Genomic DNA, 23,837 nt, shown 5'->3' with positions numbered 1-23,837 from the left:
ATGGGTTTGATAGTAATTGTAGAAACATGATATTCTCAAAGTATTTTTGTACATGTATATATAGAGAAAGTATGATATATATACATGCATATACATACACACACACACACACACACACACACACACACACATATATATATATATATATATATATATATATATATATATATATATATATATATATATATGATAAAGAACATGTATAGGGTCCCAAATTTAGGGAAAATGTAAGTAGATGCATAAAAGCAAAATCAGTCAGGAAATAGAAAGCAAGTAGCCAGAGGTGTATTTTACCATTGAGAACCACAAACAACACCTCGAGCCAGTGACAACAAGATGCTCAGCAAGTAAGTACATTTGTTGCTGAGCTTGATGACTTGAGTCCAATCTCTAGCATCCATATGGTGGAAGGAGACAGCCAGATCTTGCAAGTGGCCCCTGACCTCCCTGTGTGTGCATGGCACTGAATACACATCCATCACACACATAAATACATAATAAATAAGTAAGAAACAAAGCAGAAATATACCCATGAATAAGTAAACACTGTATTTACACTAAGTATATAAACTCTAGTGCATCCACATTTAAAGGTGGAGTAGGAAAGAGAGAGACTGTCATACTCAGACATGAGGTCTCTGCATTTACATCATGTCTCCTTTTCAGGGTTTTCATAAAGTTTCCTTTTAGGTCTTGGACACCAGACCTTTGCTCACAAACTATGCTGCATATTCTTGACAGTTTTAGTAGAATTAATTCTCTTTTAGATGAAATTGTGTTGGATGAAGTTTGCATCAGCACCCAAGATCATTCTTGACCTAGCAAAAATCTTTATTATTGAAAAATCTGACAATTTACAATTATGATGAGAATGCACTTTAAAAACAAGGATGAAAGAATCTATTACATGGGAATCTGTCCAGATATTTTTATTCTACTCTGCAGAATCCATAGATAATAAACAAACAACATCCACATCTTAACAATTTAAAATAGATTTATCTTCATATTGCATAGCAAAACAAACATGACTGCCTTATAAATTTTAGTATAAATACTGAAATTAAATGCTTTGTAGATTTCTTTTGATTATCCCATCAAATTAGTTAAAGCATATAGAAAATATAGTACTAAATTAAATAGTTCTTTAAAACATGTTTGCTGATAAATATTTTACATATATTAAATTAAGCATAAAACATACACATTCCTTCATATACATATGAGTTTTTCAAATAATAGAATACACTTTTCAATGTAAACATTTAGAAAATATATTTTAAAAACAGGAAGGCCATTTTTCAACCCCATGACAGGGATGTCTGGTATCCTCCTAGTCAACGGATGTTCTTCTCATTTTTTCAGCTAATTCTGTTCTTACTTCAATGTGTTTTTCTAAATTTTGTACTTCGTGTGGAAGATTGATGTCCCAAATAGACAAACAAGACTGTATTTCTGTAAGGAATAAAAGAAATTATATTTCAAAGATCCACCATAAAGCATTTTTATTAATTTATATTGATTTGTTCTGAACAAATGTATAAACATAAACTTAGCCTAAAGAATGTACTAAGGTATTGCTATTTTAAAACAAATTCCCCTTGGGACTGTCAATCACACATTAATTAAGAAGTTCCTAAATTCTAAGAAGTACATTTTATTACATAGCATTCCATTTACTTAAAAGAAATAGTTATTTCAAATACTGTTCAACGTTGGGCAGCACAGAGATATTCCTATGAAAATAGTTTGTACGGAAAACTATTGCCTTTAATTTAAACTCAGTTGAGTCCGCACTTTAAAGTGGTTGTTATCTCTACCGTTTCAGAAAACATTTAACTCTCTTAAGCTGATAAAATTTAATTTTGAAAATGTCTGAGTTATTTACACTTTATAGCTCAAATGGAAATTGCTGATGAGAACCCATGAGATGGCTCAGCAGCTGAAGGTTTTTGCTGTGAAGACTGAAGACCAGAGCCTGAACAACTCTGGGACCCACATGGTGTAAGAATAGAGCCAACTCCTTCATGCTGTCTCCTGATCTTTAACATGCATGCACCCAAACATAAAGGACACACAGGAACACAAACATCACACACACACACACACACACACACACAAATACACATGTATACACACACAAATAACTAAATACTTGTAATAAATTTTTTAAGAAAACCTTGCTGAATGTAGCATGCATTGCATGAGCTATCAGCTCTCAATGAACAGTGTACAGACACCTCACCACACATGCCTTCAGCACAGAGAATGATGTTAGTGTTACCCTTTTGTTCTTGGGCACCTTCTGAATTCTTCCGCTTGTACCCCAAAACCAGCATGACATTTTTAAGGCTTCCTTTACCAAAACAACAAAAAAAATTCTGTTAAAATAATACATCACATTCAACTAAAAAACATTATCTGTCTACATCTTAAACAAAAATATACTGGAACTGAATTCACACTGTTATTCTTCGAAACACACTTCAGATATAGCAAAATCTTCCCAACAGATCAGCAAGTTCCAAAGAAAACCTATGATAATTATATTGATATGTGGAAAGTGTTTACTCGTTCGTACATAATAGGTTTAGTATTAACACTTAATTCCTCTCTAGAGCTACAATATCAGATGGAAGCCCAAGACTGTACACTGGTCAAATCAAGGCACAAACATGAGGCACCTGGAAAGCAAGGTGAATTGGCACATTGACAACCTATAATATCACAAGCTTCTCTTGAGTTATTTGCTAACTTTTTTTTGACAATTATCTATCAAGAAGTGTTGTACATACTGGGTCATTGGAAGGGTCTTCAGAATATGGCATGAATGAGAACTCGCAGACCCACCCATCCTGCGTGGAGTTTATGCTCTAATAAAGATGCAGTCATTAATGGGGAAAATCATAACTGCCCCATGTTATGCCAGTGATGGCTTTCAAAAGCCCAAAGAAAGAAGTTAACTTAATCATCCCCAGTTACTCTGAAGCTGAATACATGAGCAACTGCATCAAAAAGCAAGACGACAGACTAATTTAACTGATTAAGAAGAGAAAGAGCCATATGTGCAAATGCTTCAGGCAGAATAGAGCCACACTTCCTGAGTCAGAAAGAACTAAAAAAAAAAATGTGTGGCGTGGAGACAGACTGGTAACTGAAGCACTTGTAGGCAGTATGTGTTTCAATTCACCTTGACTTTAAGATGGATTATGATCCATGCACTGACTACAACTTCAGCAATAAACCAATCACGTGGACCCCACAGTACATACAACCCAAAGCTGGGACTTTAACACAGTTGATAGATACAGGCCCCTATGATCTCCCTCCCTGGTTATTTAATATATAGATATTGATATCAACATATAGATGGATGGATAGATAGATAGATGATAGATAGATACATAGATACATAGATAGATATGCATAACAGTTAACAATCCTAAAACCACACCTAATTCTAGCTCATGCATGCAGCGCTAATATCCACAAAATAAATGTCCACACAGGGCAGGGGAAACTCCTGTGTGTACCAAATTTATTCCTCACATGATGAGTGCTTTGCTTTCCATTCTCTGAAGTCCCATCAACTCTGCTTTTGGAGCACTAAAACCTACTGTAATACTTTGTCATTGGGTTTGCAGACATAGGCAGATAGTGTTTTCTAAATAAAATTATTCATCAAAGGAAGATACTGAAAAATTCCTATGTGAAGATATATTCCACATGGTATCCTAAATTTATTCACATTTAACTGGGGGGGTATAGAACAATAATATAAACAAAAGCTTGGGTAAAACTTAACATTATCAAAATAAATGGACTATGGAGCTCACTGTGCATCGCTCTCGGAATATAAATCTGTTTAAAGACTAAAATCCAAGCAGGAGTCTAACAAGGGTGGGAAACTTAGACAAAGCTCAAAATAAGCTCAAAATAAACATTCACTTGACTTGTTTGATGAAAAATGAAATAAATACAGTATTTAATTTTCATTTTGCCTTATAGATAAAGAAAAAATCTCATAAGAGACAAATTGATAATTCATCTGATATTGCCCACCTCTCTGATGAGAATGAAAGCATCCATCCCCTCTAGTGTTGACTGGACCAATTCAGAGGTTGTCCCTGTTCTGACTTCATTGTGTGACCCTCTAAAGCCCCTCCAGGGTTAACTGGCCCTTTTCAGGGGTTGTCCCAAATCTGACTTCATTCTGTGACCCTCTAACACACTATAAACAGCACCAGAGAGTCTGATTAAAGAGATGATTATTTTTAAACGGCGTATTTTATCATCGTAAGGGCTATGGACCTATCTAACGGAAAGAAACTTGCCTAGCTGTGCCGTGGCCATGGCTCTCACAGAGTCACAGAAGTTGTGAATGGTGTGTATCACTCGTCGGGTGGAAAGGTCCAGGAGCAAAATGTGGCCTCCTCCAGTTCCTATCCAGAGAGCTGTGTTCTTCTGCAGGCAGAGTGCTTTCACCCTCCCCGAGTAGGACAGCTTGTGTTTTGACTCCTTGCTTACTTTGACCATCACCTCCCTAAATCAAAAAGAACATATTTAGTCACACTTTTATCAGCCCTGAAGAGACTCAGTGGATTTGCCTGCACATGCACAGCTGACTAATATTTTAAACATGAAGACAGCAATAAAGTCATTTCGTGGTGTTCTGGACATGGGTTCCAGAACCCGGCTTTAGTTACCAAAATCACAGGTAATCTAATTCTTTTTTTAAAACAACACAGTATTCCCATGGAACTTATATACATCATCCTTCAGACTCTAAATGATCACTAAATGACTCTTCATACTTATGAAATGTAAATGCTGTGGAAATAGTTACCACACTGTATTGCTTAGGGATTAATGACAAGAAGAGAGCCCATACATACATATTCAGTAAATACGTAAGCATCAGGGTTGCATGTTGGAAACAAAACCTGAGAAACTGGAGGGCTGGCTGCATGCTCTGAGTATCATTAAATTGTGCAGAGCTGAGCTGATTAACAGAGAATGCCCGAAACCACACTGCTTTACCTGAAGCACACGTTCTCAAAGGTAAGAACTGCTGGGGTAACCTTTCAACTTTAAGAAATCCTCGCTTTCCATAAATATATAACCCAGTGGCAATATAATGTATTTTTCCAATATTAATATATAAGGGTTAATTTCAATGCTATCTATGAAGTCCAAAAATTACAAAAGAAAAATAAATCACTTATATTCAAAGATAGTAATACACACACACACACACACATATATATATATATACATATACATATACATATGTATGCATTTGTATGTTGCCAGGTGGTAGTAGTGCGTGCCTTTAATCCAGCACTTGGGAGGCAGAGGCAAGCAGATCTCTGTGAGTTTGAGGCCAGCCTGGTCTACAGCAGGAGTACCAGGACAGGCTCCAATGCTACACAAAGAAATCCTGTCTTAAAAAACATGTGTGCGTGCGTGTGTGTATGTGTGTGTGTGTGTGTGTGTGTGTGTGTGTGTGTGAATATATACAAAATCACTGATTTTCCCCCTTCACTAACTGATGGAATCTACCAGGCAGAGCTGTCACCCCTCTGAACTTGTCCCCTGAAGCTCTAGAGGGAAAGCATAAGTCAGACAAGACTGAAGCAGAGAGGAGTGAGCAGACGTGGGTTTGGCAGTGGTTCTACCTCTCGACACTGACATATGGACCACGTCTGCCAACCCGCCTGCTCTCAATTTGCATTCCATTCCTCCATCCAAATCCAGGAGGTCTGCACCCACATCGTCTATCATTTTGTGGCTTTTTCCTTTACAGTGCAACGTCCTTGCACCTCTAACTTAATTATATATAATACTACTTGATACTGTGTCACTGATCTCTAGGCAGCAGCATATGTGGTATTTTTGCATTTATTGTTGTTTTTATTTATTCTTTTTCATCTAGTACATCCTGACCATAGCCTAGTTTTTCATTAGAGTTTGTGTTATGCTATATAATTTCATGAAGAGATAACAGTTTTCCATCCTTGCCCACCTAGTTCCCCAAATGTCAATGTGAAGAATATTAAAGGACATGCTAACAAGTAATTAACAACTTCCTAGTTTTTAAAAATTCTCCTTGAGGACAGAAATGAAGAAAAGGGAGCCACAATTCCTTTCTCTCCCCTCCCACTTGTACAAACAGGGGTAAAGAAAGCAATGCATTTACTTTAAGAAGTGCACGCAGTCAATTAATTCACAGAGCTTCTCCGTTTTCTTGTCCCACACCTCCACCACGGGGCTGTTCTTCTTGGCAGCAAAGAGAGCCGTGTCTACTGCCACCGCTATGATGTTAGAATCGCTGAAAGCTGCATAAGAAAAGCTAGGGGGCAGAAAGGTGAAAAGTATACAGAAGATGAGCACTGTTTTCACAATCAAACAAACAGCACTATTGTAATGATCGCATGTCCTTCCTTAACCATTTGGATGTCTTTTGCTTTTTGGATAACTGGCATTGTCTGTACTTGATTGTAGAATAAAGATGACAACTCATGTTCATTTCTGGGTTGATTTTGAAGTTTAAATCTATCTGATTCTGTATAGAATTTTATACTAGCTCTTAAATTCTAAAGGAAATATAATCTCTGTAAATTTTAGTCATTTCTTTTTTATTGTTTTTATTTTTTTAATTTCACTTTACATCCCAACCATAGTTCTCCCTCTCACCCTTTCTCCCACCCACCCCCTCTCCTGGAGAAACAATTCGGAAGTTAAGAGCACTGAATGCTCTTCCAGAGGTCCTGAGTTCAATTTCCAACAACCCCATGGTGGTTCATGACCATCCTCTTCTGGTGTATAGATAATTTTACACATTTCAACATAATCTTTGTTGCCATGAGTGCTGGGGAAATTAATAAATAGCCCTCTGTAGATAGAATTAAAAAGATGTGGAAATAAATTATAGTACCAATGGCTCCAAACCTAAAGAAGCCTCTAGACTTGTAAATGTAAGTCAATCAAATATGAAGAAAAACCTTCCAGATAGATTCAAGTGAGTACAATATTTATAGAGCTTTAGGGTTCAGAAATTTGTTACTTATCCTCTTTGAAAATAGTAAGCAAATTCAAATCTTTCTCTTCTAACCATAGACACTGGCGTCATATATCGCTTACAAACAGACCGGAAACTGTAGATTCCATCTGTACGGCAAGGCCCAGACTCATTTTTGAGGTTTCACCTAAATGTAAGCTTCTCTGGAACTTGTCCCTGACCTCTGGGAAAGCACAGACCAGCTGTTTCCTCTCCCCACCCTGGCATGGCTGGTACTCTGCAGTCTTGATTAAGGTCTTACTTAGTGTGTCCCTTATACTAGACTATCACCATCACTTCCTATACGCCCAGCAGCACAGCGTATTCACACACAGCCCAGTGTCTACACTGTGCTAGGCCATTTGTGAAGTGAGTGGACAGAAGGATAATTCAACAAAGAGTCAATAACAAGGTGAAGGGACATCCGGGAAAAAGTAGAAACACTTCAAATTTGCAATCAGCTTGGGAGGACTATATGAAAACGTCATGGGAATTTAAAAGCCATCACCATTTCTTATAATAGGCAAGGTTTTTTTTCCCTTTCCTATTTTCCACTTCTTTATCGTAGCTGAAGATATCATCTCCTGTCAGAGAGCCATTGTTCTCAGTGGTTTTGCTGTGGTGTTTGCTGTATCTAATGAAAACAGTTCCATGAGCACGAATGTTTACACAGGATGTTAGCATTAGAAAGCAGTTCTGTGTATGGCGTCTTGTTTGATCCTTAACCATAAATTTACAGATCTACAGGCATAATCTAGTGATAGAGAAGCTGCCTAGCATGCACAAGGCCCCATGGTCTGTCCTAGCACAATAAATAAGAATGAATTTATAAAAATGGATAAATCCCAATGCCTAGACATACAAAACCAAAGCCTTGCAAATGTTAAATAATTTACCTCAGGCCACTTGATGGGCATAAAACACAAAAGAAATCCCATAGGCCCTAAAAGTGGACATTTTTCAGTACTAAATATGCCTTTCAGTCAGCGAAGGCAACACTAACTAAAAGGGTCCTGATGAGGAGGTTGTCTCTGACCTCTGTGTAGGGGGAAGAGACCAGCACAGCAGTAAATACACCTTTGATATGAATACTGTGTCCCTGTGCTCATAATGGTGATTCTCCATCTCCCTGGGAAAGTGAAGCCCTGGGGGAGGCATTATCTTCATGGGGGTTTCCCAGTAAAGCATCCATACAAGGTACCCTGGGAGAGGATTATCTTCATGGGTGTTTCCCAGTAAAGGAACAACCAGGAAAGCCAAGTCACCATGAGACTAAAGGACAATGTAATCAAGAGTTATCCTCAGTTTCGATACTAAAAACCAGACAGACACGGAAAACCTAGCAAATCATCTGAAGGAAAGATTTGTGACCAAGTGCTGATAGCTATCATAATCACAGTTAATGCATCTGAGAGCTTACCAGGTACTAAACATTACACTAATATCCTTATACTAATTTTGTTTCACCTTCTAAACTTCCCTTCAGGATGAAGAACTGGACAATATTCAAGTAGGAGTGAAATAGATACTGATAGGTTTTTACTTAAGTTAGCAAAACTGATAGGTTATTATTTAAGTAACTACAGAACCAATTTCTGACTTGCACTTTGTACTTTTGCCTCATCTTACTCTACCTGTTACTGAGGAAAACAAAAACAAAACATAGATTTATGTAAAATCCAAATTAAAATGGAAACTATTCACAGGATCCTGCTGGACAACGCGGGGTACTCAGCTGCAGACAGTGACTGGCGTACCAACGAATCCAGTAGTACTCCAAATTCAGTGTGCAGTGGAAGTGCCCTATGGGCCCCACCTTAACTCAGGGTGAACTGTTGATGGGCATAGTCTTGTGTAGGCCTACTGTAGGCAATCAGAGCTCCTATGAGGTTGTGACTGCATTGCACTGTCTGGTCTTTGATCAGAGACCAACATTTCATCGTTTTTCTGCCTACCTTCCAGGGTTTTACATCCTTTCTACCGCTCTTCAACTATGACCCCTGAGGTGTAAATGTCTCATTTAGGACTGAAAACTCAACCATCACTTATTCTCCAAATCCAGTAGTCACACAGATGATCCTGGTTAAACTCTGTGGGTCTCAAATATATATGTGTGTGTGTGTCAAATATATAAATATATATATATATGTGTGTGTGTGTGTGTGTCAAATATATAAATATATATATATGTGTGTGTGTGTGTCAAATATATACATATATATATATATATATATATATATATGGAGAGAGAGAGTGAAAATTACTATTTGATAGGGGAATTAGTAGAGGTGGGAGGGAGAAAGTATGAGCTGGTAGAAGCCAGAATATACTTTACACATGTATAAAATTATCAAAGAGCAGAAGAAAAGCATAAAAATTTTAAAAATATACTAGTTCAAAGTTTATATATTTTATTCTTGCTTGACATTAGTGTCACTAACTTGGTCATAACTTTGATAAAGAATTATTATTATCTAGAAATTATTACCCTTAAAATCTAAGTTTTCTTTAATTGACACTTAAAACAATTATAAATATTTAACTATATAAAATCCACAGCTTTAGTTTAATAGACATGGATTGCCTCCTAATTTCAATTTTCTAGTTTTAACAATAATTAATGTAGTAATGCTACTATAATAGCTAGAATCTGATAAATTTTCTATCAAGAGTGTTTCATCTTATAATAGACAAATACTGCATTTCAAATAATATTTAGCATCAGTGTGGTCTATGAGTGGTTTTATTAATATGATTCTAAAGAAAAAAAAAGACTAAATGGTGAACTGGTTGAGTAGAATACACATAACTTACGGCTGGCTGGTTCTTGTCTCTATGAGTTTCTGAATGGTGAAATCACTGGAAAATGAGAAGATCTTTGTGCCACACCCTCCCCAGGTGATGTGCCTTTCGGATGAGTTCGAGGACACACTCAAGCACATCAGGGGCGTTCTGACATCGCCGATGCGCAGTATCTTCAAGGGGGCAGCTCCTTTATGCTGGAGAGAGTAAGAGCGTTGACTCAGTGTGTGATGTGATGCTGAGCAACTTTCCACTTTACAGAAGTGCTTTCCCTTTTAAACGATTAGGGATGTTAAAATTAGAATTCAGGCAGATGCAGAGACACACAACTAAGCACTGGACTGAGCTCCCAGAGTCCAGCTGAAGAGAGGGACAAGGTATTCTATGAGCAAAGGGATTAAGATCATGATGGAGAAACCCACAGAGACAGCTGACCCAAGTCAGTGGGAGCTCATGGACTATGGATTGATTTAGCTGGAGAACCTGTATAGTCCCGAACTAGTCACTCTGAATGCAGGTTGTGTGGCTTGGGCAGTCTGTGGGGCCACTGGCAGTGGGACCAGGATTTATCCCTAGTTCAGGAACTTGCATTTTGGAGCCCGTTCCCTATGGAGGGATACTTTACTCAGACCAGGAGGGAGGGACTTGGTCCTAGCTCAACAGGATATGCCAGACTTTGTTGACTCTCCGGGGGAGGCCTTATGCTTTCTGAGGAGTGAATGGGGAATTGGGTAGGGGGTAAGGTAAGGGAGGAGTGAAAGGAGGGGGATCTGTGGTTGGTATTAATATGTAAAATTGAAAAGAAATTTTAAAATAAACAATTTAAAAATAAATTCAGACACACTTTTCAAAGTTTCTACCAAGACAGGGTTCAGTTAAACTTCATTCAAGTTGTGATCCTCCCGACCACACTCTTCCCTAGGCAAAGACTGTTCAGGAAACAGCCTGCTCACTAGACATGCTTTAGATCAGTGGTTCTCAGCCTTACTAATGCTTTGACCTTGTAATGCAGTTCCTCATGGTATGGTGACCCCCAACCATCAAATTACTTCATTGCTACTTCCTAACTTTAATTTTGCTACTGCTATAAATCATAATTTTGATATCTGATGTATGACCCCCAAAGGTTTCACAACCTACATGTTGAGAATCACTGCTTTAGATGCTAAAAACATAGGTGAAAAAAGGTAGAAGCTGATTGAGGAGATAGAACCATAATGAATTGCTGAAGGAATAGATTCTGGAATGACTAAAGGAGTCTCAGAAACAGGAGGTTGAGTAATGTCTTCAGTGTAGATGAAAAAGTGGATGGTATACCCAATGTTTTTCATGTAGGAGGCAGAGCAGGGAGCGAGAGGGAGGGGAGTCAACCTGGGAATGGACCCAAGGCATCCCGAATGGACACTGTGTTCTCTACAGAGAATTGCCTACAGTTGCCACCCAGCAAGTCACACTTCAATGTCTGTTTTTTTTTCTTTTTCCTGGAATGCTTTTTATAAGAGAGGTCTACTTCATACAATTCTACTTCATACAGATTGAACTATCTCCGCTCCTTTCGTTTCAAAAAAGATTTCATTTCTTGTTACCTTCAGTTCATGCAGCAAGTTGCTGTTTTTAGGATCTATTATATGCTAAAATGCATGGATCAACACATAGATAACAGGTGGAATGTATGATAGTGGTTATCAGGGATCTGATAATTACATAGGGGAGAAGTACATAAAACCAAGTCTTTAAAAATACGCTCTTATGTAAAATGTATTCAACGTTTACCTTAATGGTGTTATCTTCAAATATCACTAGATTACCGTCAGCGGTTCCCACCAAAAGAAAATTACTTTGCTTGCTGAAACGAAAAAAGTTGAACTTGTTACAACTAACATTGTTTTGAGTACCCTGACTTTTAAGTTCTCCCATCTTGACTAAACTTGAGATGGGCCCCCTTCCAGCCACCCCTTCAGCCTCTGCTTCTTGGAGCACTGATTATTTGATCCTTGCAATACACAGGCCATCTCTGCTTCATTTGAAGCAGAAATCCCTGCCCTGCCTTGGGTCAGTTTCTCAGCACCAGAAAGCCTTTCCTAAGGACCAAGGAGCCATCCTCTTAACATGCAATCAAAACAGAGATGTGTATGCATTTACCAGTCTCTGGGAGAGAGTAGGGACCTACTTTTAGTAAGGAATATTAGCACTGATGGGCTCATGATAAGAGCACCTTGCCACACCCTACAATATCCTTCAATGTTTTCCACAACTGTAACCCATCCCTGTGCCTAAAGCTCTCGACTTTTGTTCTACGTGAATTGAGTTTGATATCGTTCTCCTACTATGATAGTTTCATTAAAAAAAAAATTCTTTGCCTTTTTAACTCAACCCAATGAAAGTTTTCTTCAACACTATCCAAATAATTTCAACTCCAAAATTCACAGGGCAGCTCACACTTCAGGCCCCCAAACTCCATATTTTTCATTATTTTTTCTAGTGTTGCCTTAAACCAAAGAAACATCAAATATAATAGCTTCTGGAAATTAAATCCTGTTCTCTATAATATAGCTCCCAATGTATACTTATGCATATATATTCTGCTATTTGGGTATATTGGTTATGGTCTATTCACAGATCACTGGTAGAGCAATTGTGGTGCAGGAGAATCGTCTGTATTCTGTCAACTATGTTTTAAATAAATGCTGATTGGCCAGGCAGGAAGTAGAAGTGGGTCAGTGAGACAGGAAGTAGAGGCAGGGCAATGAGAACAGGAGTATTCAGGCACCATGATGTGGGTATGGAGGGTAAAGGAAAACTTGCAGGACTCAGTTCTCTCCTTTCACCATGTGGATCCTAGGTGGTGAACTCACAACTTCTGAGCTGACAGTGATTATTAAACTGTTTACATACAGTTTTAGGGTTTATAAACACTGTAGATTATTTTGCAAAGCTGTGGTTACATTACTGCTGTTTCAATGTTGCCCATACTAAGTTGGTGCTATATTGATGTCTGCATTCAAGGAAAAATAATTGAACATTCAGTTTTGAAGAAACACTGGCACACATACTCAGACAGGCTGAGCAGAGGGGAAGTAATGGGGTAGCCACAGTTGAGCATGAAAAATAGTTGACGCATTTTTACCCGCCTCAGCTAAATCTGTGTGTAGAAAAATCACCCGTATCATCTAGGTCCCTCAGGATTCTCAAAAATAAGCAAGTCAATGGCAAGCAGCTTAAGTCAAGCAGTCATTGCAGGTGTAATAATTTTGCCAATGATTAAAGCACCTGACAATATAATTTCCTTCAATTAACTGACAATGTACCTCTGCTTGGCGAAGGAATTGCAATACAAGCAAGTAACAGAGTCAGTCATCTTTTGAAGGGTGTGCCTCTTTGTTTCGTCTTCAGCATTGATGACCAGGAGATCCCCAGACTGTGTGCCGCACACAACCCAGCACTCTTTCTCAGCAGGGAGATGCACCAAAGCCAGACACAATATTCTACTGTCAGTAACTTCCTGTTAAGAAAAGAAAGTAAAATCAAGGTGAGGTGGTCTTACTTTAAGTTACCAAATCTTATATAGAATGAAAATATCCTGTAATCGACGTACTTATATCTGGTTACCCTTGTGCACTTACTTTTACAATCAATAACTATTTTATTTACTTTTTGACAATATACAATATAACTGGTAAAGATTTTTCCTACCTAGTTACAGAATGTATCTGAATCTGAAATTAAAAATTGAAAATAATATTTTTTCCAAATCAATTATTATTTCATCAAGATCAAATGAAATGATTCTTTAACCTTGAGCATAATTTTTTGCAAACTATTTCAAGGCAATAGTCAAAATATCAAGTTACTTTTAAACTCTATAAATTTATCTGTTTGCCAATGTATTGATCTATTTTGTAAGAGTCATATACAAATCTATTTTGCTCATTCCTCTACTCCTGGGAGTGTTGACTGCCAACAGACCCAAAAAAGTGTGATTACACAGCCCCACTTCTAAGCAGACAGCTGTGAATGCCCAACCGACATTGAAGAATGAATGTCTCATCTTACATGTATGATGATACAGATGATGTATGTAGATACCAGGCGGCTGTTTAATGACTAGTGTGTAGCCCTTGATGACCTTATGATCTCTGTTGCATAGACAGATACCCAAAGTCCACCAGGCCCTTGTGCGTGCACACTCAGTGAACACCTGGCCTTTGTGTAAGGGCACCTGGCGTCAACCTGATCTCTTATGTATGCACACCTGGTAACAGCCTGGCATTTGTATATGGACATTAGAACACCTGGCTTTTTGTGTGTAGACACTCCACAATGCTGGTCATACTCTAGAGCCCTTGAGAGAAGAGACTGAGGCTCAGCTTCCCCAGGAAACGTATTTTCTATTCTGAGTTAACGTATTCTGTTTCAGTTTCATTTACCTCCTGCCAAACTTGTCACTCCTTAATTCATAATAACAAGAGGACTGTTTCAGGTTCTGTTTCCAGAGATCCTGACCTGACAGATATATTATATATACATCACACACACACACACACACACACACACACACACACACACACACACACACACACATGTATATGTATGACACAGGTACTCACTTATTCCAAAAGAAAGCTAATTGAAACCCTTCTACATTGACTCTTACTTGATTTCTTTCAAAGTAATTTTTAACTGATATAGTCTTTAGGTTATTTTGAAAAATTTCTAATTTAGAGAGAACTCATATTTACCTCATAGCTGTATCTTTCCGTGTTTAAGTCAAAGAAGGACAGCTGCCCCTTTTCAGTGTTCCCACAGCCCAACCAGAGAGTCGCACTCTTGCTGTTGGGATTTGTAGCCACCATGCATTCAACAACGATGTTCTTAGGTATTAAAACGTGCCGCATGAGACAAATTAATTCAGGCGAATTCAAAATGTCAAAGACCTAAGAAAGTTTAAAAACGACAAAAGAGCATTCGTCCAGTTAGCATTTCTTCCTTAAAGATCAAATGTGGCCTAAAGCTGTGTCTAGTAGAACCTGTGGTTTTTGATTAAACACTCACTAATCTGGATCTTTAAGTACAGTTGTCCAAATTACAGACAAAAGTACATTTGAAAACAAGCACAAAATATACTCTTTGTATACTGTACACAATATATACTCTTTGTATATGCGCTATGGGATTTCTTTTAACATACAGTGTTCAAAAGTTCAAAGTGTCAACAGAACCACAATTCTTATGTCAGAGGCACATTAATTGAGGGAAAAAGAAAGTCAAGCCAGAAACAAAGTGCAATTTCTATAAGCTGAAGAAAGTGAAAATTCAATGTTTGTTAACAATTTAGAAGACATCCCTAGAGCCCACATTTAAGTTTTGGATCAAGCACTAGACATGGGGGAACCAATGAGTGCACTGTAAGCTAACAGAACCAAGAGGCAGGTTGCTAGGAAGAAAACAGGGATAGCCAAACTTACCACATATGAAACCTCAGGAGAGTCCCTTATTCTCTCTATGCCTGGCTTAGATATATTGATATGTTATTTATCTTTCTTAGTACATAAACTCTATACTTAAAGATAAAATAGTTAAGTCTAGGCTTACAATGCTACCTACACTTAAGAATCTCAGGGATGCTATGAAGCTCATGAAATATGGGTGAAGGGAAACAGTCATTATGTTATTAAAATTTTACTATGATAAGGAATAAATACATACAGTTCATGTATGATACGGAATCAAGACACACAGCTCATGGGATTGTACTGGTCGCTGGCTACACTAAAAGAAATGTGTCACATGAAAAAGCAATTGTGGAAAGTTTGTCAAGTTTAGTGCTATTTTGTACTGAGCTATTTCTGATCAGGGAATTGAAAGTGGAACAAATCTTCAAATATTAATCATGATTCAAAATCAACACATCACAACAGAAGGAACACTTTCATTGTGATCTACAAAAGTTTACACAAGCTTAAATCATAGCAAGAGTTTGCTTTCAGATAGTATGTCAGAAGATATTACTCTGGAAGAACTTCTATCTACAAGTTAACTTACAGTATTGGATGAATTTTTAAAAGCTTTTATAGTTTTAAAATATTAACAACACAGTAAAGAATTACCAGAGTAAAAACACAATGAAGCACAAACCATAAAGATTAGCTGAATCTTAATACTACACTCATGATAAATATGTCTGCCTAATGATACAACATTGATATAAATTTGGATGCCCTGTAGCATCCAATGACAGAAGTTCAGTATAGAGTCACCCAGAGTAGAATACCATATAAAAGGATCCATGACCACAAATCTGAGACACCCAAAGACTACATGTGCAGAACAAGCAAACAAAAATTATTGTTGTCCACATTCTCACGTTCACAAATGTGAAAGAAGGTGGCTTACAGACTTTCCAGAGGAATGAGGCATGGCAAAAACCCCCTGAGGAATTATTGAGAAGCCTGATTTCATTTCTCTAAGATTCACATCAGCTGGGTGTTTAAGAGTCAGAGGATCAGGGAGTTTGCTGTGGAATTGTGTCTCCTAAAATGTCAGAAGCTACACCCTCTTGTCCCACCAATATGGTTGCCTAATCATAAGCTAAATAAGGAAGACACCAATAGACACATAGTTGTTTAACATGGATTACGGAAAGTTCATAGTCCTGTAGTCGAAAGAAAGAACTACAGGAAACTAATGAATAATGAGAGCAGGAAAATTAGTCTCCCTCAGGAAATACCACATGATTTGGTGATCTAATACCAAATTATCAGGCCTTAAAATATACATACAAGTAACATTATACAGATTGAGCAAGTTGTATTTATGTATTTAATAATGTATGTATTATTTATATGCATATATAAATATTTAAAAGATGTAATTAATTTTAAAGAGAGCAAAGTAGGGTGATTTGGAGGGAGGAAATGATGTAATTATAATCTTAAAAAATAAAAAATATGTTTAAAAAACAGCAAACTCAATGCAGGAATTAAGTTTAATGTAATCTTTAACAGAAAACACTTTCCCCAAAGTGTAGGAGATCAGTATGTACAAATATGAAATTGCCCAAATATGCTTGACGCTTGAGAAAAGTTGAATATATGAGAACATAGCCCATGAATATGGAAAGGAAGACAATGCCCTAAAGATAATACCCACTCCAGCTATCCGCAGAGAGACAAAAGAGCACAGACAAAAGAGCAAGTTGTGTCATAGACTTTGCAAAGAGATTTTATATCTTATACAAAATCAAATCTAAGGATAACAAAATATCCCCAAATAAGAAAAGCAAGTAGGGAGGAATATTATTGAAAAACAAAGGAAAAAAATAGGTAACTTGACAGAAGAACTTCTGTATGACTATGTCTGTGAACCGTCAATAAGTTTGAAAATGGATATGTCAGAGCAGTGGAGAATAAATTAAAGAAACTAACAAATAAAACTGTGAAGTTGACTTTTCAAATGGGAGCAAGAAATGGGACCCAGACAAAAATGTGAACAACTGTGCAACTTGGGAAAAGGCTCAGGTAGTAATTTGTTTACTGTGAAAGCAATGAGAACCTGAGTTCAATCCTTGAATTCACAAGAAAAACAAACAAACAAACAAACAAAAAATCACTGGCCTCAAGTGGACTAGAAAAATATACTGAGTGGGGTAACCCAGGTACAGAAAAATAAACATAACATGTGCTCACTCATAAGTGGCTTTTAGACATAAAGCAAAGACTAGCCATCCCATAATCCACAGCTCCAGAGAATCTAAACAACAAAGAAGACCCTGAGAGATTTGCTTAGGAAGGAGAAAAAGACAAGAACTCCTGAGTAAATTGAGAGCATGGTGGACAGGGAGGAAGAATGGAAGAGGAGTCGAGGGAAATGTATAGCTCAATTAAAAAAAATAAAGTGCACACACACACACACACACACACACACACACACACACACACACACATCACTGGCTTCAGTCACTTGACTGCAATTTCAGAGCTGCAGAAGTACGGACAGGCAGGTCCCCAGAGTTCTCTGACTATTGAGGCTAAAGTTAGCCTAATCAGCAAGCTGTAGGATGTTGACAGACAATCTCTTAAAAATTAAAATATAAAAAAGTATATGGCACCTGAGATCTGGAAAAGTTGTCTTCTGGCCTCCATATGGGCACACACACAGGTACCCACACCCTCCTGCACCACTACATATTTGTACATGCACACACTACAACAAATCCATTGATTTGTTGATTAAGAATGCAGATGTCAAAAAAATTATATTTCAACTTTTAAAAATTTTTGTATGAAACTAACTTATTTTTGTTAGTATGAAACTATTATTTTTGTTGTATGAAACTAACATATTTCCCACACACACACAACTCCTTTCAGATCCTTCCTACCTCACGTGCTCTCTCTCCCTCCCTCTCTCTCCCTCCCTCCCTCTCTCTCTCTCTCTCTCTCTCTCTCTCTCTCTTAGAAAAAAAAGAAAAAAAGAAAATCAAACCAGACAAACTATGTTTAATAAAGGAAATCAATAAAATGAAAACTAGCAAAAAAAAAGTACACAAAAACCACGGAGTCAGTTTGTGTTAGCCAGCTACTCCTGGGCATTATGCATGCCCTGAAGTGTGCTTGATATACTCAGCACCCAGTGACACTCTGAGAAAATTAATATTCCCTTTCCCATCAGGAATCGATTGCAAATAGCCTCTTGGTTGGGGCTGAGATTTTGTGTCTATTTCCCTTTTTCAGTGCTGGGATTTTCTTTAGTTTGGACCTATGGAGGTCTTGTACATTCTGTCATGGTCTACATGAGTTCATATATGTTTGTCAGTCCTGTGTTGCAGGATATTTTAGAGTGTAAAGATGTGTCTCTGTCTAACGTGTCTTCTGATTGGTTCAATAAAAAGCTAAATGGCTAATAGCTAGGCAGGAGAGAATAGACAGGACTTCATGGAAGAGAGAGGATTGAGGGAGGAAGAGAGGCAGATACCAGTGAGATAAGGAACAAGTCAGACATACTGTACAGAGGAGAAGAAATAGAGCCATGTGGCAGAATATAGATTAATAGAAGCAGATTGATTTATGTTATAAGACATAGCTGGCAAAACATTTAAGCTAAGGCCAAGTTTTCATAAGCTTCCCTGTCATTATTTGCAGGTTGTAAGTCCTGACGAAAAAGGACTAGTACAGTCCTATTGTGTCTAAAAATGTACCCACCACCTCTGACTCTTCCTGCCGCCTTTCTACATAGATGCCTGAGCCTGAGGGGAAGGTTTGGATAAAGATATCTCATTTAGGACAGGGACTACAAAGTCTACAAAACTCTCTGTGCATTGTCCAGTTGTGGGACGAGGTGTCAATCATCATCTAGTGCAAAAAGAAGCTTCTCCCATGAGGCTAGATCTATGGGTATAGCAATATGTCATTAAGAATTATTTGATTAGTGTCCTTCTTTAGCAGAAAAATAGTAATAGGTTTTCCCATAAGACTATAATCTATCTAGCCTCAAACTCTTGCCCATTTTAGAAGTATCAGATACATATTCTATATCATGGAATGGGCTTTTTAAATCCAAATCAGAAAGAGATTGGTTACTTCCATAGTATCTGTGCCACTATTGCAATAGTACATTTTGCAGGCAGGTCTCTGATGTAGGTTGAAGGAGTTGTAGTTGAGTGAAACTGATGACTACTTTCTTCTTTTCCCACTAGTGCTCAAGTTACATTCGATAACTGTGAACACAAATCAGTATAGATGAAGCTTTTATTTGGGCACCAACTCAAATACTTTATGTCTGAAGATATATGTAAGTTGTGACTTCACAACAGAGCCTACCATCAGGTTATGGAGAGTAACCAATAACTTTTGAAATAATCTGTATGGTTAGAGGGGGTTCTATGTAACCCTCTTGGCAATGACTCAACAAGCTATAACCAATTCTTGGCACTGGGGATTTTATTTGGTGACCTGTGATGTCTAGTTGAGGCATTGTCTCCCTCATTGTACAGTAGCAACACTTAAATTACTTTCATATATGTATATATTTTACGACATTTCTACAGTAGTAGGTTTCCAAATGGCTTTTACAAAGGCCTTTACTGTTACTTGACCCTTCCTATATTCTCTCCTTTACCCTATCTTCCCATCCTCCCTGCCTATTCTAGTTTCCCACTCATCTCATCATAACACTATATTCTATTACCCCTTCCTTGAAAGATCCCATTCTTCCATCTGGTCCCTTACTAGCTACATACCGCTGTTTGAAGCACACATATCTCAAGATTAAAAGTTAATATCCACATATGAAAGAAAGCAAGCAATATTTGTCTTTTGTGTTTGGGTAACCTTCCTCAGGATGGATGTTTCTAGTTGTATTCATTTATTTTCAAATTTCATTTTCTCGACAGCTGAATAATATCCCATTGAGTAAATGTGCTACCTTGTCATTATCAGTTCATAAGTTGATGGACATCTAGGTTGTTTCTGACATTTGGCTATTATGAATAGAACATCAATGAACATGGTTGAAAAAAAAGATCTCTGTAGTAAGATACATAGTCCTTTGGTATATGCTGAAGAATGGTATAGTCAGATCTCATGTAATTTTATTTGAAGCTCTTAGAATACCCTCCACACTGATTTCCATAGTGACTCTACCAATTTTCAGTCTCATCAGCAGCGAATGTGTCCTTCTTTCTGCACAACCCTTGCACTTATTTTATTATCCTGGCCATTCTGCCTGTGTTAATGTGAAATCTCAAAGTAATTTTAATTTGCATTTTCTTAATGGCTAAGTAGGTTGAAAATTTTAAAAGTGTTTCTCAGTCACTTTTGTTTCATCTCTTGAAAACTCTGTTTAGTCTATATCAATCCTTTAATTGAGTTGTTTCTTGATATTTGATTGCTTTATATTTTTATATATTCTAGGTACTAATCCATTATCAGCTGTATAATTTTTAAGATTTGTTCTCATTCTGTAGACAGCTACTTTGACTGAATGAAGGTGTCCTTAGCAATACAGAAGCTTTTCAACTTCAGAAGGTCTCATTTCTTAATTGTTGGGATTAATGCCTGTGCTACTGATGTACTGTTTGGAAAGACTTTTGGTGGGCCATTAATTCAAGCCTCGTCCCACTTTTTCTTTTATCAAGCAGCATATCTTGTCTTTTGCTAACATTCTTGACCCATTTATAATTGAATTTTGTGCAGGAAATAATATTAATTTATTGTCATGCTTCTATATGCAGCCGTTCAGTTTGATCAGCACCATTTGTTGAAGATGTTTTATTTTGTTTTCTTTTATCTCAGTGTGTAGTGTGTACTTTTTTGTTTCATTGTCAAAAATCAGGTGTCTGTAGATGTATAGTATTTGAAGTTTGGGTCTTCGCTTCAATTCTATAACAAATATGTCTGTTTTATGGCAGTACCATACTGTTTTTATTACTGTAGCTCTCCAATACAATTTGATGCCTAGATGGTAATACTTTAAGGAGTATTTTTTTCTTCATATTACTGATTGCTTTAGCTATTCTGGGTTTTTCTGATTCCTTTTGAAGTTGAAGAATATTTTTTCAGTTTCTAAGAAAAACTACTTTGGAATTTTGATAGAAGTTGGACTGAATCTCTAGGTTGATTTAGGTAAACAGTCATTTTCATGGTATTAATCCTGTTTATCCATAAGCATGGGAGATATTCCCATTTTCTGGTATCTTCTTCAATATCTTCAAATTTTTATTATGTAAGTATCTAACCTGCTTAGCTAGAGTTATTTCAAGATATTTTATTTTTTGAGGCTATTGTGAAAGTTTTCTTGATTTTTTTCTGATTTTTTCATTTGTATACAAGAAATGTTCTGATTCTGTATATTAATTTTATATCCTATTATTCTATCAGCTATAGATATTTCCCATTGATTTTTTAGGGACTTTTATATACAGCATTGTATCATATGCAAATAAGAATACTTGAATTCTTCCTTTGCTGTTTAAATCTCCTTCTATTTCTGGAACAATTCAGAGAGCACTGGCATTAGCTCGTTTTTGAAGGTCAAGTATAATCCTGCACGGAATCCATCTGATCTTGAACAATTTTTGTTTCAGAAATTTTGAATTGTTATTTCTAATTCACTAGTGGTTACATGTCTGCTTAAATTGTTGATTTCATATTGATTTAATTATAGTAGGTCATACACATCAAGAGATACTTTCATTTCTTTTAAACTTTCTACTTTGGTAGAATACAAATTTTTAAAGTATGTACTTAGGATTCTCTGAATTTTCACAATGTTTGTTTTAATGTCTTTCTCTTCATAGTTAATTTTATTAATTTGACCTGAGTTTAATTATTTCTTCCTGTCTACTCTTTTTAGATATTATTCCTCCTTGTCTTTCTAGATACCTCAAGTGTGTCATTATGTTAGCCCCTTTAAGTGGATCCATTAGGATGGTTCCTGTCAGTCAAACAGTGGTGGCACATGCCTTTAATCCCAGCACTTGGGAGGCAGAAGGAGATGGATCTCTGTGAGTTTGAGGCCAGTCTGGTCTACAAGAGCTAGTTCCAGGACAGGCTCCAAAATTACAGAGAAACCCTGCCTCGAGAAATTTAAAAAAAAAATAAAAGATGGCTTCTGTTTTCTAATCCAATCTGTTAATCTGTGTGTTTTTACTGGGAAAATTTAGACTATTAATATTGAGAGCAGTGTTTATTAACCTTCATTGTAGTGTTGTAGTTATGTAGGCTCCTGCTGCTTCTGGGATTATTCATTCATTGTATTGTCTTGGATGAAGTTAGTCTCTTCAGGTTGAATTTTTCTTTGTAGCACCGTCTATAAATCTGGGTTGCTTAAATTTGTTCTTAATATAAAATGATTTTTATTTATCTGTCAATTGTGATTGATACTTTTTCTGGGTATAGAAGCCTGGGTTGACATCTGTGATCTCTTAAGGCGTATAGAATATCTAGTCAGGCCTTTCTAACTTTCAGAGTCTCCACTGAGAAGTCAAGTATCATTCCAATCAGTTTGACTTAAACTGTGATTTGGTCCTTATCCTTAAAAACTTTTAATACATTTCCTTTGTTCTATAATTAGTTTTTTTACTATTATGTGTTGTGAGGAGTTTCTTTTCTATTCCTGTCTTTTTAGTGTTCTGTATGCTTCTTGTACATCTTTAGGTTGGAGAAATCGACTTCTATTTTTTTAAAAAAATATTTCTGCGCCTTTGACCTGGGTTTATTTTCCTTCCTCTATCCCTATTATTCATTATTTTGATATTTTAACGGTGTCCCAGATTTCCTGAATGTCTTGTACCTGGATTTTTAAAAATTTAGCAGGTTTTTTTTTTTAATCTATTGGTAAGTCGTATCTCTCAGACTTTTATTTGACATCCTCACTTTTTCATTTCCAGTTTTATTTTAGTTTGGGTTTTCTTTAGATATTTTACTTTTTTGTTAAATTCTGTGTTCATTTCTTGAATGATTTTTTATTGCTTCATCTGCTAGTATCTCACAGTGTTCAATGAGATATTTAGTCATATCTAAGATCTTTGAAGATATATGTAATTGATATTTTGAAGTCTTTATTGAATGCTTCAGCTAAGCTGCTTTTTTCAGGGACTAACACAACAGAGTTGCCGGCCTCTGGAGGCATATTGTTTCACACTGTTTTGGTTTTCATGTTGATTTATTTGTCCTTTGTGCTGGGATCTAGGCATCTGGAGTTAGGATGTTTGAGATATTTCTTGCTGTACATATCTTGCCTCATCTTTGTTGGGTGAATGTCCCATTCTTTGGTTACTGCTGCCCAATCTAAGTATGAGCCCACTTTGGTGGTTGTGGGGTACCCAGGTTCTAGCCAAGTCTGCTGACTGTGGGTGCTTCCTGGTATAGGGCTGCTCTGAAGGTCTGTGAGGAGTCACAAAAGGAGAATTCTGAGCTATAAAGAAAGGCTGAGCAAGGCAGTTGAAGGAGAATCAAGGGGACCCTGGCACTAAGAC

At 37.0% G+C, this 23,837-nt stretch overlaps 1 protein-coding gene across 3 annotated transcripts in view; it reads right to left on the bottom strand.

Moving 5' to 3' along the window:
* Nucleotides 1-810: 810 nt before the first annotated feature.
* Lrrk2 (leucine rich repeat kinase 2) overlaps nt 811-23,837 on the bottom strand; it is a 142,189-nt gene continuing 119,162 nt past the window's right edge. For 2 of the 3 annotated variants that reach the window (XM_087899193.1, XM_087899194.1), the window contains exons 44-51: nt 14,602-14,796; nt 13,171-13,364; nt 11,636-11,708; nt 9,875-10,059; nt 6,200-6,352; nt 4,331-4,543; nt 2,285-2,352; nt 811-1,455 (exon numbers count right to left, since the gene is read on the bottom strand). In XM_087899193.1, the coding sequence (XP_087755319.1) occupies nt 1,334-1,455; nt 2,285-2,352; nt 4,331-4,543; nt 6,200-6,352; nt 9,875-10,059; nt 11,636-11,708; nt 13,171-13,364; nt 14,602-14,796 (1,203 nt within the window). In that variant the 3' untranslated portion in view covers nt 811-1,333. Of the gene's footprint in view, nt 1,456-2,284; nt 2,353-4,296; nt 4,544-6,199; nt 6,353-9,874; nt 10,060-11,635; nt 11,709-13,170; nt 13,365-14,601; nt 14,797-23,837 lie in introns of those variants that run through there. The other variant, XM_048444804.3, reaches the window with a different exon arrangement.

Source organism: Myodes glareolus, chromosome 19 (genome assembly GCF_982192425.1).
Source record: "Myodes glareolus chromosome 19, mMyoGla1.1, whole genome shotgun sequence".
NCBI lineage: Eukaryota > Metazoa > Chordata > Mammalia > Rodentia > Cricetidae > Myodes > Myodes glareolus.
Note: the sequence above shows the minus strand (reverse complement) of the source record. Positions and strands in the feature narration are given on the sequence as shown.